At 38.2% G+C, this 17,974-nt stretch overlaps 1 protein-coding gene across 4 annotated transcripts in view; it reads left to right on the plus strand.

Annotated features, from left to right (window-relative positions):
- Nucleotides 1–12,485, plus strand: part of UBQLN1 (ubiquilin 1) — a 29,602-nt gene extending 17,117 nt beyond the window's left edge. Inside the window, exons 3-11 of one of the 4 annotated variants that reach the window (XM_042033718.1) lie at nt 1,362–1,477; nt 2,814–3,076; nt 3,877–4,035; nt 4,623–4,866; nt 5,367–5,509; nt 6,413–6,496; nt 8,942–9,057; nt 9,374–9,542; nt 11,208–12,485. In XM_042033718.1, the coding sequence (XP_041889652.1) occupies nt 1,362–1,477; nt 2,814–3,076; nt 3,877–4,035; nt 4,623–4,866; nt 5,367–5,509; nt 6,413–6,496; nt 8,942–9,057; nt 9,374–9,542; nt 11,208–11,360 (1,447 nt within the window). In that variant the 3' untranslated portion in view covers nt 11,361–12,485. Of the gene's footprint in view, nt 1–1,361; nt 1,478–2,813; nt 3,077–3,876; nt 4,036–4,622; nt 4,867–5,366; nt 5,510–6,412; nt 6,497–8,941; nt 9,058–9,373; nt 9,543–11,204 lie in introns of all 4 variants that reach the window. The other 3 variants (XM_042033717.1, XM_042033720.1, XM_042033719.1) reach the window with 3 other exon arrangements.
- Nucleotides 12,486–17,974: the final 5,489 nt, after the last annotated feature.

Here is a 17,974-nt window from a genome sequence, read left to right on the forward strand (position 1 = left end):
TCACACCAACCATTATCTTCAGAGAATATCCAATTTCCATGGGAGCTGCAAGCTGAACTGCAAGTTTCAGTGTCATCTACTTTTCTGTTGCACTTTGCAGAACCTTTCATGTTTATTGCATGAAGCAACATAGTTGCTTCTCAAAATAGTTTCTCAGTTGAAAATACAAATAAGATTATATGCTTGTTATTTTTCGTTTGCTTACGGAGGAAAGATGTGTGTATTTTCTAGATGAAAGAAAATCAAATATCTCCAGTGGGAGAGTCACAATCAGTATACAGTCTATAATCTTCCTCATTCGAGTTACAGCTGCTTGGCTAATTATAGTCATCTTGTGTTCAAAGTTTGCAGTTGCTGTTAATGAAGTTAAAGAACTCTTAGAAACCTCAGGAAAATCGCTGCATTTAAGGCATCTTTCTGATTTTTTTTTGTATGGTTGGGGTTTTTTTTCTGGTGTTTGCTTGAGTGGGGCAAGTGCAGAGTTTTGTTACGGGGGAAAGGTTCTCCAAGGCGAACTGAAGTATGAAGTCTAGTGTACTGTCAAATTCTCAAATCTTTTCGTGAAGTCTGAATTCTTAGTTTTAAAAGTTATTTTATTCTGTAGTACTGCAAATACAGGCATTTATTGATTGTTGAACCACAGTGGAGAACTGATTTGGATTTCTAAGTAGTCTCTTTTCTTTAGAACAGAGAGGCCATGTTAGCTCTGTTCAAGCTCAGTTCCTTGATCTCTTTTACTACATGGCAACATCTGTGTTTCTGCCTGCGGTAGAAGGGTGTGGTGATTTTACAAGCAGGGCATGCTTTAGTGCCTGTGCTAAATTTTGCTGGCTTTAGCTTCATGTAATTTCATTATCACCCTGTTCTTGAAGTCTTAAAGGTTATTGAGAGTCTGATATTTGTCTTCTAATAAAACGTGACATTAACTGAATTTCACGTTCAGTAAAGCATCCTAGTAGAGATGTGGCATGAAATAAATTTCGCATTAAATTTGTTAGGCTTTATTTCTTCAAGGCATGGGCATGTTACCAGTAGTATGTGAGTATAGTGAAATAAGGCATGCATCCTTAAAGCAAGATAAGGACAGAGAAAACAATTAATTGGCAGGCATCACGGGGTAGGATGAGAAGGTGGTAATGGCTGCAGTGATACCCATATGTTTTTTTTACTATTTGAAACTCCAGTGACATGACAGGGATCTGAGAAAGATTTATTATAGGAAGCCATCTGGAGATAACTGGGTTTTGACCAAGAATCAAAATGTATTTTAAGATTCTCAAGTATAATACTGTTCCTACATTTAATGATACTACTTAAAATAACTTGTTACACTCTATAAAGTTTTAAAATTGCTTTTTTAGATCACAAGACCACACAGCTCAACAGGCTAACACCACTGGGAGTACTGCTACTACATCAACATCAAGCAGTAGTACCTCAACACCAGCTTCAACAAATAGTAACCCTTTTGGCTTGGGTAAGAATATTTGTTAGGTAGCATGGTGGGTATCTTCTCTTGGATTCAGGTAATTGTCCCCAAAGCTTTATTACAATGTAGACAGAACTTTAAAAACAAAACCCAAACAAAAACACCAGCCAAAAAACTTATTACAGATAGGTTTCTGATTACTCAGTTACCAGAGGAAAGTTGTTTTGTTAGTTTTATATAGAATCAAAAAACAGTTTGGGTTAGAAGGGATACCTTTAAAGGTGATCTAGTCCAACCTCTCTGCAATTGCCTGGGACATCTTTAACTAGATTAGGCTGCTCAGAGCCCCATCCAACCTGACTTTGAATGTTTCCAGAGGTGGGGCCTCCATCGCCTCCCTGGATAAACTGTGCCAGTGTTTCACCTCTTCAGGTTTGTACTGTTTCACCTTCAGTGGTAAGGTGCTGCTGATGTTGTATTTTGGTACAAATAATGAAATTCCTTCCAGTGTCCTTGTGCTTCTTATAAAAGTGTATCTGAGTTCCTGTAATTGAATATAGATGAATCACAGAAGTTGGACCTGTAACATGAAGCCAAGATCTGCAGTAAAAGCAACAAAGTTGCTGCTAATCTTACAATTAAGTATTTCTCAGGTTTCAAATCTGATAGTATTATGAGTCTTTGCTTTCATGAATGAAGAGACTGCAGTCTATTGACTTAAAAATTATAACCTATTTTCATAGTTGTGGTGGGGTTTTGTTTCATTCTTTTTAGTCCTTTTTTTTTGCATTTGGGAGGGGGGAAGAGATAGAATTGGAAAAGCCAGTTATAGTAAGTAGATGATTTCTTAGGTTTAAATGGTTCTTTGGTCTGTCTAATACCTTCTGAAATTTTTTATTTGGATTTGGCAAAGCACAAGAATTCGAAACATAATTAGCTCTTGGTGTACTACTACCAAGAGAAACTCTGCTTTTAATTAGAATGGGGAATATAACTCATATTGGAGTTCTCTCTTGATTATAGTCTAACCAAGAGGAGACAGATAAATGATTATTACAAATGCAAGTGTTAAGTGTTGCTGGAGTGGGTAGGACATGGACCTAAAGCCCCCAAACTCAAACATCTCTTGTATCTTGGCTTTGGAAAACAAGAAGAAAAATTGTTAGAATTATAACAAATTTTATTTAAGAATAAAGTTTGTTGGATTTTTAGTTATGTATCTTGTTATTTAAGGAAGCAAGCTCTTAACAGCCTTGCAAAGATGGGACTTTCCATTCTTTTTTGTTATTTTGAAGTATGAGATATGCTCAAGTATTTTGTATTTAGAAAGAATCTGGATGTGGCTGGAAGTAAAGTCACTCACATTTTTTTCATTCTCTTAAAGGTGGCCTTGGAGGTTTGGCAGGCCTGAGTAGCCTGGGCTTAAATACTTCAAACTTCTCAGAGTTGCAAAGTCAGATGCAACGGCAACTTATGTCCAACCCAGAAATGATGGTTCAGATAATGGAAAATCCATTTGTTCAGAGCATGCTTTCAAATCCTGACCTGATGAGGCAGTTAATTATGGCTAACCCTCAAATGCAGCAACTGATACAGAGAAATCCAGAAATCAGTCACATGCTGAATAATCCAGATATAATGAGACAGGTATGTAGAAAGATCTATTAGTTCATGACTTGTGATTCTGCTGTTACTGTAAACAACAGAGCAGGAATTGGACATGCTTAGTGGAGCGTGTAAACATTCTTGAAGTATTTAGTCTTATTCAAAATCCATAAAATGTTGCCATAGACAACCAGGGTGTACATTTCTAGTTGTTAATGTCCAAAATAGACTGATAATTCAGAAAATCTGCAGCATGGTTTTGAAAGTCAATGAATACTGTGTAGTCATGTCTTCTGAGACTAGAATTGGATGTGCCTGTCTGCCCTTGAAACGTGTTGTCTAACCAGCAATTCTACCATAAGTGGTAATTTTCCAAGATACTACATATTTTCATTGTGTCTCACTGTGGGTACTTCTAAATGTTTTTAAAATTAAAAGGTAAATAAGATACATTGTGTGGCAAAATGTATTAAAACTCAAAGAGATTAATAGGTGCTTTTGAAATTGTATGTATTTATTTTAAATTTCATACTATGGTCTGCCGGCTGTAGTAATGTTAGAAATGGTAAGAGTATGTTGTGTGGAAAAGATGAAGAAAGAAAAGAATAGCTTGTTCAGAGGTTTTCTTCTATTTAGCCAGTCTTCCTGACCCAATCAGTTGTGGTAGAATGCTGGCTAAATACCAAATTGTGTTGACTCATGCTAAGCTGACAGGTTGATTCAGCTTTAATCATAATTTTTAACTGGGTTAGACAGGGATGACTGAGATACTGCCAAATGCTGACGTTTTCACTTTAGAATGGATTTCTTATTAATACAGATTAAACGTTCCACTTCTCTAGACACTAGAACTTGCTAGAAACCCTGCAATGATGCAGGAAATGATGCGAAACCAGGACCGAGCCTTGAGCAACCTTGAAAGTATACCAGGGGGATACAATGCCTTGCGGCGTATGTACACCGACATTCAGGAGCCAATATTGAATGCAGCACAGGAGCAGGTGAGAAAAGATTACAAATGGCATGGAAAGTAAATACTTACTTTCTGAAATAAAAGAATTTAAATAAATTTCCAGATGTTTACTTGAGAAAACACTTCTTGAAACTTGAATTTGCTATGCAACCTTTTACTCTTGAGAGCAAAGAGCTTTAAAAATCCTGTGTTATTCTGAGCCTGAAGAAATACTGCTATCACTTTGTGTGATGAGAAGCTATTTTAAAGTTAATACATTTGTTTATTACTTAATTTTTAATTCCTTTAGTTCATTGCCCTAAGATTTGGAGGTTCAGTAAAATCCTTTTAAGTGTGTGTTTAGTAACTTTTAACTGAAGGTGAGAAGAATAAAAGACTTTAGAGTCAGAATTACTGTGATCAAAATACAATGTAGTAGCAGCACTACTTTCAAAAAGAAAAGTGATTTGATTTTTTGGGGGGGTCCTAGTATCTCTGTGTTGGTGTCTTTTTGCAATATTTGTATTTAATTACTGTAGAATGGTGAGTATAACTGATTAAGAGCCATAAACCTTTATTTGCATATATCATTTAGAAATTTGTAGATGATGTGTGTTTCCTCTCCTTTCTCTGTAGTTTGGAGGTAACCCATTTGCTTCTTTAGTAAGCAATGCATCAGCAGGAGGGGACAATCAGCTGTCTCGTACAGAAAATAGAGATCCTCTGCCAAATCCATGGGCTCCTCAGTCCAGCTCACAGACTTCCACAAGAAATACCGGCCCTAGTGGCGAGGGCAGTAGCAGCACTAATGCTGAAAATAGCACTTCTGGCACTACGGGACAGAGCTCAACTGGACCAAATTTGGGACCTGGACTTGGAGGTACGTTTGTTACTGCAACTGTATATATTTGCACATACTTGGAACCTTGCTGAAAGGATTCTTTCATTAGGTAGAGAGCTTTTGATTCAGATTTTATTGCTGTTTACTTTTGTAGAATGTTTTACTATTATCGAAGTCCTCTGTAGAAAAATAGGAAAAATTTAAAAATATGAAAAATAATCGGAGTGATAATAATACTTGTATACTGCCTTAAAATAACAAAGGTAATGAATCTGTAGATGAATTGTAGTATTTTTTCTGTTCTAAGGCAAATGGGAAAACAGCTAATAATGTGGGTACTTGGATGGGAGTATGTGTTGGATACAATGTCTGTCTTAACTTATAGGGTAGATGTGTCTGTGTAAGCAGAACCACACTGAGGTATATTTCAGTGTCTTAAACTCATGAAAACCAAGTGGCTGTATTCTGGGTTTAGATAGTCTACTTTCTCTTATGGTAGTCAGGATATTTACTAAAGTGCCCTTTAATTTTTCTTTAAGCTGGTATGTTCAACACACCAGGAATGCAGAGCTTATTACAGCAGATAACAGAAAACCCACAACTTATGCAGAATATGTTGTCTGCACCCTACATGAGAAGCATGATGCAGTCATTAAGCCAGAATCCTGATCTTGCAGTACAGGTAAATTGCATTTGGTATAGTAATATATTGTGTGTATTAAAGTAGAAAAAGATAAAACCCAAAAGCTCAACAATTGCCTGTGGTGAATGGGCCAGTTTTTAATGTTAATTCCTAACTCACTGAAATTATTACCTGCTTACATTTAACAATTTGTTGCAGTGAGTTTCTTCAATTTGTAGTTGGATATCATGCCTGACATGCTTCTAAAATAACCTGTAGGGTTGTGTATCTTTTGTACAGCCCTAAACTTGTGATCCAGCATAAGAAACAGTTAGACAAAAACAAATGCTTTGATTATAAATTAAGATAGAGCTAACAGTAAATAAATACCCCCACTAGTCTGGGAGAAGTGAAGGGAGGAGACTTAGTGCTGTATCTAGATATGACTCTGGTTTTAACTTCGTGTTTGTAACCTGTGCTCACTATAGAAATGGAGATGCTGTTTTATGAATGGTGTTGTAGAAGTGCTTTCAAATTTTATTTAAAGTGGTAATATTGAAAGCCAAATTTTGAACTGAGATTGAAAAAATACTATCTTTTCTGTGTTAAATACTCACTTGGAAATCCTTGACTTCAGGTGATATTTACAGCAAAGCTGTTACTTAGATTTGTAGTGGAGGCTGAACAGAAAAGGACTTTCTTGTAACACTTGGCAAGACTGCCTCATTTGTATCTGGAAATTCATTCATTTACAAGATAAAAAACCCCAACCAAGCAAAAGCAAAACAAACTGAAAAAAAAGAAAAAAACAAACACCCCCAGAAAGTTTTGGCCAAAGTAGTAGATGATTATTACTCTGTGAGATAATTTTCATAGACTATTGCTGTATTATCAGTAGTTGTTTTAAAACCTCCAGTAGTTTTTACTGCTTGATCTTTGAAGTTAAATATTTTTGTCCTATAGATGATGTTGAATAATCCTTTATTTGTTGGAAATCCTCAACTTCAGGAACAAATGAGACAACAACTTCCAACTTTCCTTCAGCAAGTAAGATGAGATACTAGCTCTTAATAAAGGTCTTCAAGTCAATGAGCAATATTTTAGTAAACTGGTGCCTGTCTTTGATTTGGCTAATAGCTATATTATGTAATATACTCTCATTAGCTTTAGGTATTAAGTTAGATTGTCCCTTGATAATATTCTTGCTTAATGTCTCCATCTCTTTCAAAAGTTAAGCCTGACTGTTGTCTATGAATAGCACAACTGCTAAGATTTGTTATTGCTTCTTTGCTTAGAATAAATGCTCTTACTGTGCACCAGCCGGAAAACGCCTGTTTGTGACAAATTTTGTTTCACAAATTAAAAAGCATAGTACTTTTCACACTTCTAGTTAACGTTTCACTATGCTTTTCTCATGCCTCTTCAAACCTGCCTTAAATATTTGGAAAAAAGGTCCTACAGCATGCCTTGAAAGACCCAAGTCATTAGCTAATTTAAAAGAAGTGGGTTCTGAAGTCTTTCCTGTAACGACTGCTCTACCATTGTCTTCCACTCATACCAGCTTTGTGTTTGCAGCCCAGGTATCTGCTTGGTATTAGTTGCCACAGTGTGTAGTAGTACTGTGTTCCCTAAATAGTAGCAAGCAAGATTTTTTTAGGAATTGAAAGCCTAATCCACTGCATGAGTTCTGTCATTAGGCAGTCCTTGCAAATCAGTGTAAATATGCATTGCCAAGATCTGACTGCATACAGGAGTTTTTATGAGTAAAATAATGAGCACATACATGAATTATAGTAGCAAGTTCAGTGTTCAAAAGATACTATTTATATTGTTTGAACCACATGAATGGCTGTGGTGTTTCGTATTGCCCCTGCTTTATAATGACTCTGTAGTAGCTGAGGAACTAGTACCACATTAATTACTCCCAGATTTCAAAACATAAATGAAGGCGCAGTAGGAATCATTTCTGTTTCCTTTGGGTATCTCATGTTACTATTGCTTTGGAGTTTATCTGCATAAATAGTTCTTTGTTGTATTCACTGTCTAAAGTTAGATGATTAACAGCATTAGCAGTTGAGGTGTGAAGTGGAGAAATATCTGGGTATTCTCAGTGTTGGTAATATTTCAGCTTGTGTTTTCTTGCTTATCTACTGGTGTTTATATTGTGGGATTGGGAGATAGAAACCATGGAATCTGCATAGTGGAAGGCATCTTTTGCAATTAAGGGCAATTGCCTGCCCAGCAGAACTAGGGAAGAATGGCTGCTACTGGAATTAATAAAGTTAACAGAGATGAGATCCAGGTCACCTAAGGGCTCTAAGAATTGTTGGGCCACCATTTATGTAAGACAGCTTCAAATATCAGACAGTAAGTCATGATTTAAATATTTTCATAAAGTGGTTGCAGCAGCTTTCTTTGGACACCTCAAAATGTTTACCTCTTCAAAACTGGAGTAATCGTTTCCATCTACTATACATTTAGTTATTCTTTGACTTCTAGCTGTCATGAAGATAAAAGTCCAAGAGATGAATGGAGAATATTAACTTGCTCTTCTGAAGTCTTTTTAGGCGCCCATACTCCAGATCAGAGTTGTTCTCCTATTCTGCAGTTCTGCTCTGCACCAGAGGAGATTTCACCTTAATCTGTGATTTCTACATGAATCAAATGTGGTCTTTCAGCAAAAGTAATCCGGTATAGTTGCCAGGGGAAAGCTGCTAAGATTAGTAAGCCTATCTGCTATTTGAAGTAGGTCTGATTACCAAAACTGTGCTATTTGTAACTGAAACATTACTTTTCACTTACCTGTTGCCACCTCTGTGCAAAGGTGAGCATAAGCCGCTAGTTTTGAGTTTGTGTCTAAAATAAGGTTTTTGGATGTTTCATTTCAGAAGTGAAAAGGATTTGTCTTCTAAATTATTTGTGGATGTGAAAGCCAGTTTGTAATCGAAGTCACGGTAGACTGAGAACCCTTGAATATTATACATTTGTTTGCTGGTATATTTTGCAGTGTGTTTTTATATTTCAGGATGTAAGGGCACTACAGATGAGAAGATATGTACGAATAGTCAGAATCAAATTGCTGTGATCTGAAATTAGCTAGGAAAAAGGAACTTACTTCTTTTTCTTTGGCGTTTATTGGTCAAATTTCCTCATGTTCAATGTTGTTGCTTACCAGTAGTATGATATAGGAGACTAATTCTAGAACAATGTACTAATATAGTCTTGTGGCCTTGGAAAATTGAGATCTGTAATGAAAAATACTTCTTGTATAATTCTCATTTGGAAGGCTTTTTCTACATCTAGAGTGTTCATTGATCACCTTGTATGGAAGTTTTCTCACAGAAGAAAAAATAACTGAAGGATTTCCTGTAATTTTCAACTACAAAATCGAAAGCCAAGTTCTGAAATTATGTCAGATTCTGTAAGACATCTAGCAATGAAAATTACCTTGGAACATCTACATATAATGAAGAGTTTCTTTCCTTTTCTTAGATGCAGAATCCTGACACATTATCAGCTATGTCAAACCCGAGAGCGATGCAGGCTCTGCTACAGATTCAGCAGGGCTTGCAGACATTAGCAACAGAAGCACCGGGGCTTATACCAGGGTAAGAATTGATCTTACAAATTTAGACAGGAAGTCTTTCCTTATGTTATTCATTCTTTTTAGATTTGGAAATTTATACAGTCTTTATTAAAGATTTGTCCTCTTGCCTTTTTTGGTTTAATTAAAGTTGGTTTAGAATCTGTCACATTTTTGTCTGCTGTGCAATCCTAACCAGTGATAACTCTGGTCTTTGTCTTAGTACTTTACTCAAATTTTTATTCTCTCTTTGACAGAATTTGTATGTACTAATTAATGAGAAGAGACAAACTGGTATTTATTATTCAAGTGGTGTATTTCTCTTCCTGTAATTTATACAGATTTAATCCTGGTTTGGGTGGAGTGGGAAGCAGTGGAGCTCCTACAGCGTCCACTGTACCTAGTTCTGTTTCCACTGAAAATACAAGTCCAGCTTCAGGAACTGCTGAACCTGGTCATCAGCAGTTTGTCCACCAGATGTTGCAGGCACTTGCTGGTGCAAATACTCAGGTAAAGTACATAATTATATTCTAGTTTTTTTACTTTTTACTTTATTTTTAATTGTAAAGCACTGGAAAGAGGCGGATAGTTGAGGGGACAGCCCACTGGATGCTTCTGGTCAAAGGTCAGTAGAGGAGGCTTAAAAGTGCTATTGCAGCTGTGCAAGTACATGCTGAAAAAACATGCAGTTTGAGTAAAAGTGTCCTCTGAATAGTTGATTTTTATATACTCATCTTCATCCCATTGAGTTCTGAAATGCTGGTAAAGATAGAGGCAGACTGAGATGATAAGATTGACTGACAACTGTAGTGTGGGTTCAGGCAAGAGTAAAGCTTAAACATATTGAATACTGTTACCTCTGTGCTCTTTGCCTGTATTCGTGACTGTTATTCTTTAGCAATAAGTAAGCCTCTGTCCCCCTTCTTCAGAGTAGCCACATTGCCTATTTGGAGCCAGAATTTTTTGTATGGCTTCCCTGACATCCTGCAGGTCCAGACTGCAGTGCGTTTTGTTACCATAGTGGGATTAAGGGTTTCCAGAGAGCTCCAGTAGCAACTTTGCCGGTACTCATAGAGTGGTGAGCAAGACTGGCTTTAAAGGAGCCATGCTGTTAGCTTTCTGGAGTGCTCTGTGAAACAGCACCTTCACACATGGTGCATACCCAGTGTAATGTCAGACTGCTCATGGAAAGGGCAGTCCTGCTTTTTCCTCCTCTCTTACCATGGGCTGAGTTAGTTCTGCTTTGCTGCTGTGACAGACTTTTTTCTCTTGTTTTATAATAATGAGAAAGCAGTGGTGGATGTTACATAAGAATCTGGTTTGCTACAGTATTTTCACTTAGGCTTCCAAATCTTACCCTTCTGAGTCAACATTCTGTTTTGTTTCATTGGTGTGGAACCATATACAAATTTTAAATCTGGGTGGTAATTTCTTGATGTATGAAACTGCTGAATTAAAACAAAAGGAAAATTAGCAGTAGTGGCAAAAGTTTTGTGTAGTAATCTAAACTGAGTCATTGATTTTAAGATGTTACTTTGGAGAATATAATTTTCCTGTAATAGTTCTGATTCAAAACATGCCTCTGAAGGTCGTACCATTGAGACAATGCAGAACTTCGCCATGAGTTTGTGTAAACAGAATCTTGCTATAAAGCACAGCTAACAGTTTGCCTTAGACTCAAACTTTCTAACAATTAGGATTTTGGTAATTTCAGTCAACAAATACTTCGGAGTGTTACAAAAGACGTGATCTTTATGTCGAGGGAAAATAAAGCCTGTGATGTTCAATATTGTTGACAACAACATAATCTTTGCTGTTCCACATTGCTTGGTTGAGCTCTATTTTGTTTTAAAAAAACACCTATGCATATCTTTGAGAAACTGTTCATGGGACATACATGTACCCAATTTAATTTGAATCCTCCTCTATCAAACAATCACTTTTCCCTGGAGTTCAGGAGTGTTATATAAGTGTAGATAATTTGATGGTGCTGACTTGTTAAAAAAAATGCTTCAATTGTTAATTGAATTTGTCTGAATATATTTTTTGGAACTTGAACAAGATGTAGTCAAAAATTGGAAAAGACAGAGTGATGCAAAACCCACTTATGTTTAAATCCTGTATTTTGCTAAGTATGTATTATGCTTTTATAGCTTGAAATTTTGTTCTTAGCAGTTACAAAACCCAGAAGTTCGATTTCAGCAGCAACTGGAACAGCTGAGCGCAATGGGCTTTCTGAACCGTGAAGCAAATTTACAAGCACTAATAGCAACAGGAGGAGACATCAATGCAGCTATTGAAAGGCTGCTTGGCTCTCAGCCTTCATAGCAGTGTTTCTTTTAACTTGAAAAAATGTAATTTATTTTTGATAACAGCTCTTAAATCTTTCAAATGCTTTATTTCATTCTGACTCTTGGGATTGTCTTGTTATGACTAAAACCAGTCTGATGCATTTGAAGGAGGAGTGCAGTAGTTTTCCTCAGACAGTGGGAATCAATGCATTTTCACTTTGAGTGCATCAGTTCTTTTGTTCTGCATTATTTGTGATTTTTTGGAAACAATATCAGCTTTCACAGTTGATTGAACAAGTTTTGTCTGACCTACAAATGGCCAATTTATTTACTACTTAAACAGTATCCTTCAGTAGTAATTTATGTAGATTACAAAATAAAAGGGAAACAAATTAATTGAAGCTGTAGGTACCAATACTGCTTATGGTGATTTTGGCATGTTTTTTTTTTTCTTGACTAGCAAAATGCTGGAAGACTTATACCACTTGAGTAATCTACCATATTTTGCTTTAATTTGTATACAATATATACAACAGAGACAGCTCATTTCTAGAGATTTACACATTACAATAGAGTGAAATTGTAAGTAATGAAAAAACAAACAAAAAACCCCCAAAAAACCAACCAAAAAAAACCCCCACAAAAAAAAAAAAACCCCACAAAACCCAAAAAAACCCAAAAACAAAACCAAAAAAACCAAAAAAAAATAGGAAAAAAAAGTCATAGGACTTGGACTTGGTGTAGAATCTTCCAGGATCTTTGGTAACTATCTGAGAAAAAGTGCTTAAGCAACTTCAGTTAAAATATACTAGAATTATTGTTCTGGTTGTCTCTTTACATTTAACTGTACAGAAACTTGCATTATAACATTATCTCAATATTCACAGGTTAACTGTAAATTACTTTTGTCATTGTGCAAATTAAAGAGCCATGGCCTTGTGCTCTGTAATTGCTTCTATGGCTATTTGGCTTGTTCCACTGAGATTTTAACACATATTCTGATTTGTAATTGGAGAAATTACTTTCATTCATGGTCATGTGATACTCTAATTATGTTTAACCACCAAGTAAAAAAATACTGTATAGCTTTTGAGTTTCTATTGGTAGATACTTCTCTTGTGCACAGTTAATAAATGAATTAAAAAAATGTTTAAGCATCTTGTTTCAGTGTGTTTGCAGTTGATCATTACCTAAAAATCAAGATTATTGCCCATCTTGAGAACATTTGAGTGAGCTCAAGCTCTGGGAATATATACTAGCACTGCGCTAAAATTAGTAAACAACTGCAGAGTGAGGTGGAGGGAGGAGAGAAGAGATGGATGATGTTGAAGACTTCTAGCTTAGATGAAGTGGGGATAGCAGAACAAAAGATGAAATTAATCTGCTTTTTATTGCTCTTCTGTGTCAGTTTACTGGACTTGGTGCACCTTCACATTCCTTAGATATTCTCAAACCTGATCTTCTCCTGCAGATGGCAGTTCTTCATTTTCCCAATCCCTGCTCTCAACTTCTGCGACTTGGGCAGTGTGGCTGAGCACTTGCTGGTGAAGACTGAGGCAAAAAAGTCATGGAGTACCTCAGCGTAACCAGGTCTTCCATATCCCTTCTGAAAAGAGCCACGTTTTCCCTAGTCTTTTACTGCTAATGTACCTAAAGAAGATTTTTGTTACTCTTGATGTTCTTGGCCAGATTTACTTCTGTCAGTGTTTTAGCTTTCCTCGCCATCTTCCTGCTTTCACCTTCTGCAACTTGGGCAGTGTGGCTGGAGCACTTGCCAGTGAAGGGAACAGCCTGAGCATCAGTCAGTGGGTGCTGAGCCACTGGGCACTGAGCATCATTTGTTTCTCTTGGGTTTTACTCCTCTCTCTCTTTCTCTCCCTCATTATACTAATAATAACAACAACAATTCCATTTCCTTGGCTGTTTGGACAATTTCTCTGTATTTCTCCCAGGCTACCTTTCCCTGTTCCTGTGCTCTGTAAGCTACCTGTTTGTGTTTTAAATTTGTCCAGGGGCTCCTTGTTCATCCATCCAGGCCTCTGACATTCTTTTCTAATTTTCTCTTTGTTGGGATGCATTATTCTTGAGCCTTGAGGAAACAATCCTTGAATATCATCTAGTCCTCTACACTCAGGGCTCTGTCCCATGGTATTCTACCAAGGAGATCTCTAAGAGGCCAACTTCAGCTCTTCTGAAGTCCTTGTTTCTCACTCTCCTCGTTGCCCCGAGGATCTCAGTCTCTACTGTTTCATGGTCACTGCAGCCCAGCCTGCCCTTGGGCTCCACCTTCCCCACCAGCTCCTTGTTGCTGAGAACAAGGTCCAGCCTAGCACCTCTCCTCTTTGGCTCCTTTATCAGTTGGAGAGGGAAATTGTCATCAATGAACCTCCTGGAATACATGTGCTCTGCTGTCCCGTCCCTCCAGCAGGCTGTCACAACCTGGAAGTGGGTGTGATGGTTCTTGTAAATTCTTGTCTGTCTCAACAAAGTCCACCTGTCAGGGAGCTCTTACTGATTTATACAGTAGCCTTAACTCCAGCAGTTAGCCCACTATTTTAGCTGTAAAAATGTTGGCTAACAAGCTCTCAAACTTCTACAACAAACTTTTAAACTAGCTCCCAAATCTCACAATAAACTTCAGGTATTGAGTTAAGTGGTCAAATATGATTGCTGGGATAAAACAGGAGAGAATAGATGGAAAAGAGAGAAAGAGAAAGGTCAGTCATTAGATCCTGCGTTGGTCCTACTGCTGTGGATGGTCTGGATCTGGGGTCGACAGAGGGAGAGAGCACACTGGGGACCAATCCACTTCCTTTTATAATTTACCTGGTATATGCCTCTCATGTAAAATAGATTTTTTGGGTGCCATTCATGCTGTATTGTTCACATGTGCACACTCAGTCTTTAGAGCCCTCCAGGAAATGAGTCAGAGAGAGTTAGGGGACTGTGGTGTCCTGGAGCCCCTTTCAGTGAGCTGTCTGGGACTTGACTGTTCTCTTGATGCAGGTGCACTAAGCATAAGTCTCAAGGCAGACAGAATTGCAGGCTTAACGACTGAAAAGGAAGTTGGCTCAGAACAGCACTGACTGCCCCACCTCTGCAGGACCCTCTCAATCCAATCAAAACTTTCCTGTTGCAACAGAATGCTGGAGGCAAAACATACTTAAGGTGCTTATGCCTGGTTCTCCACATGGCTGTCGCAGTGGTTAGAATCCCCCATGAGGACCAGGGCTTGTGAATGTGAGGCTTTTCCTCTCTGTGGAGGGCTTCATTGGCTTGGTCTTCCTGTTCGGGTGGCCTGTAGCAGGCCTCCACTATAAAGTTACTTGGGCTTGCCATCCCTTTAATCCTCACCCATAAGCTCTAAGTTAGCTCCTTGTCCATTCCAGGTGGAATTCCATGCACTCCAAATGGTCACTGACAGAGAAGTTGACACCTCTTCCTCATGCCCCATGCCTGTCCTTCCTGAAGAGACTGTATCCTTCCATTCCAACAGTCCAGTCATAGGAGTTGCCACCATGATGCCAGTAAGATCATAGACCTGCAGGCATGCATATGTCTCTCTACATTATTCCCTGTGCTGGATGTGTTAGCATAGAGGCATTTAAGTTGGGCCCCCAGTGAAAATTACTTTCTCTCTGGAGTGGCTGGAATCCCTTTGTGCTGGCCTCCAGGTGTTCTCCTGCTGACCTGCAATCCCTCTCCAGACTCTGGGTGTCTCTTGCTGGCTCTGGCACCTAACTGATAAAAACAGGATGGCAAGTCATCCCACACCTTATCACTATTAAATAGCATGATACCTCCCTCCTCCCAATCATGTCTTACTTAAAGCTGTATCAATGATTCCTGCTAACCCTTGACCAAAGACCCTCTTCTCCTTTTGAGAGGGGTGATACTTCCAATCCTATCTGATACCAGCAAGCATAGTGCTATCTTAGCCATCCCATTGTCAAACAACCCAAAAATTTGGCAGTGACATGAGCCTCAGAGCCACATGTTAATAGACTGGATCCATCTGTTTCTTTCAGTCACTACCTGCACATGGATGTGTGCTGGTAGTGCACACATCATGTGGCCTTGATTCCCTCACCAGTTGTCCCAAGGCCTTGAAGTCTCTTGATGGCCGTTGGACTGGCTACATGTTGTGACTTCATCACCAGTCTTATGGAGGATCAGCAGTGGGTAGTAGTCTGAGCACTGTACCAGGCTAGGAAATTTCCTGGTGATGTCCTTAACCCTGACCCTAGGGCACAGCAGACTTCCTTGAGGAGAGTATCCTTCCAGCATATTGGATCTTCCATTCCCCTGAGAAGGGAACCATCTACCACTACAACCATTATTTTCTTACTCATGGAACTGATCTTGTTATGAGCTGTAGGTCTTCCTGGGCTTGATAACACCTCCGATGGACAGGAACCTTCATCCTCATCAACTGTTTCACGACTTCCTTATCCGTAACTATTGTACAGAGGAGGCACCTAAAGGGAGGGTGAGATGGGCAAGGAGGCGTCTTGCCTGTTGTCCCAAGCAAGGACTTGTCTCTGTTCATTGTTTCCTTCTGACCTTTAGCCTGGCAGAGGGAGGTTACAGGACCCTCTGATAAGAAAGGGTGGAGAGCACCCTTTAGTTTCTGTAGAATAATTTCTACTTTTTTACAGTTATTTTCACAGTGACTATTAGGATCCCTAAAGAAACTAATTTGACTTAAGTGTGCCTTTCTGGGACCTTGAGTTAAAAAAAGTTAAGATTCCCTCATCATTCAATAGGCAGATCTTTTTCAGAATACAGTCCATGACATCCAAAAAGTCTACTGTCAGATGGGAGGGCAAGGGTGATGTGGGGAAGAGAACAGTTCTTACCAAGACACTAAATAAATGAATCTAACTAGCACAAGTACTTTCTCAAGACAACATCCAGCTCACCTTTTGTAAGCATTTCAGTTGCATGTTACAAACTAAGAGGCACTAGATTTGAAGTAAAATTTCATTGCAATTCAGGAAGAGATGAAGTTTGACTTTAATTCTACGCTGAGCCTTCAGCTAAGCTTACCTCTTGAAGTAGAATCAGTATTTATCAGTAACTATTGTCAGCTAAAGTAACTTCCTGATAAATAGTGGTAAAAACACTGAGCTGTTTTTTAATAGAAGTTTTAGTTTTGTTGAAAAACACAGCAAGCACAACAAGATTTATAGATAGGATAGACTTTTTATTTCATCTGTGATGATGAAAGAAAACCCACACTTACTGATTTAAGAACATGTTACAATGTTTCTGTTTGTGCACCCCTCCCCACTTCCCCTCCTTGCCCCTTTATCCATCTTTCTTTAAAATTCTCTCTTCAGAGTTATCATCTACCTCTTCTTTCAGAAGGAATCTTAACTATAGGAGAATGGTTCACGAAGGATGTCTGGACTTCAGGCGGCTCTCTGGAAAGCTGTTTATTGCATAGGCGAAGTTACAGCATTTCAGGGAGTGGGTATCCAGAGCCAGCCCTACAGCTGCCAGCTCCAGCTGTAGGCATACCTGAAGCCACTTTCTGTTTAAGTTACAAAGCATTTTATACTTTGCAGAGTATCTTAATACATAACAACCCATCAGCACCATACACCATACCTTTACATTTGCCTATAGCCTATCACAGCTACTACTATTACCATATTACAGTCATTATTCTCCAATCACAAGAGTAAGTAAGTTACAATTTAAGCTTACAGTGGAAAATTTTCAGATCTCTCTTCTTCTTGCTACATCGACATTTCTTGTTTGCCTGCAATAGCTCTTTTTGGTAAAAACATGTTTTCTATTTACTTATGCTCTTCTTGAGACTTATTTACTTGGTGAAAAACATGTCTTTGTTTTTAGTCACATACCTTTGTCCTAATCATAAAAATCTCCTTTCAACTCATCTCCAGCCTTTGCCTTCTCAGTTATTCAGTGGTCAGTGTTTCAGCAAAACATCTTTTATATCAGAACCTGCTTTAATTTCTATCTCATCCTCAGTTTCTACATTCAGAGATCTTTCTGCCAAGCCTACATATCTGTGAAACTTTCTTACCAAACTTTCATCCTCTCCAGCATTAACTTTGATCACTTTGGTAACTTGTATTTGAAATCTGCAGCTTGCATTTTGGACCAGAAGGGCATGTGTGCCTGAAACGTCATCTCTTCATTTTCCTGCTTTCTTCTTTTCCTCCACTGTGGACCAAGTGACCTGACAGGATTGTCTGCAAAACTGCCTTGCCTGATCATCAAATGACTGCTAGAAAAAATAACTGATGCCAAAACAAAAAAATCTAAAAGTTATGGTAATGTGAACTGACAGATATAACTTAAGACTTAAAATGTGTGCATTCACTATTGGGAATATGACTGCAAGATGGCTAGTTTTGTAAAGGATGTGGTCTGCCTAATTCTCTTCTTGGTTCAGTGACTGCAATGTACTGGGCTGACCCTGGCTGGATGCCAGGCATCCACCAAAGCCGATGTATCCCTCCTTTCTGCAGCTGGACAGGGGAGACAAAATATAAAAAACAGTCCATGGGTTGAGATAAGGACTTGGAGAGATCACTCATCAAATACTGTCATGGGCATAACAGGCTGGAATTAGAGATATAAGTTGAATTTATTAGTGACAAAATCAGAGCAGGATAA

This window comes from Corvus kubaryi, unplaced genomic scaffold, assembly GCF_017639235.1.
Source record: "Corvus kubaryi isolate FWS band 111438036 unplaced genomic scaffold, C.kubaryi_AGA036_p1.0 37357, whole genome shotgun sequence".
Lineage (NCBI taxonomy): Eukaryota > Metazoa > Chordata > Aves > Passeriformes > Corvidae > Corvus > Corvus kubaryi.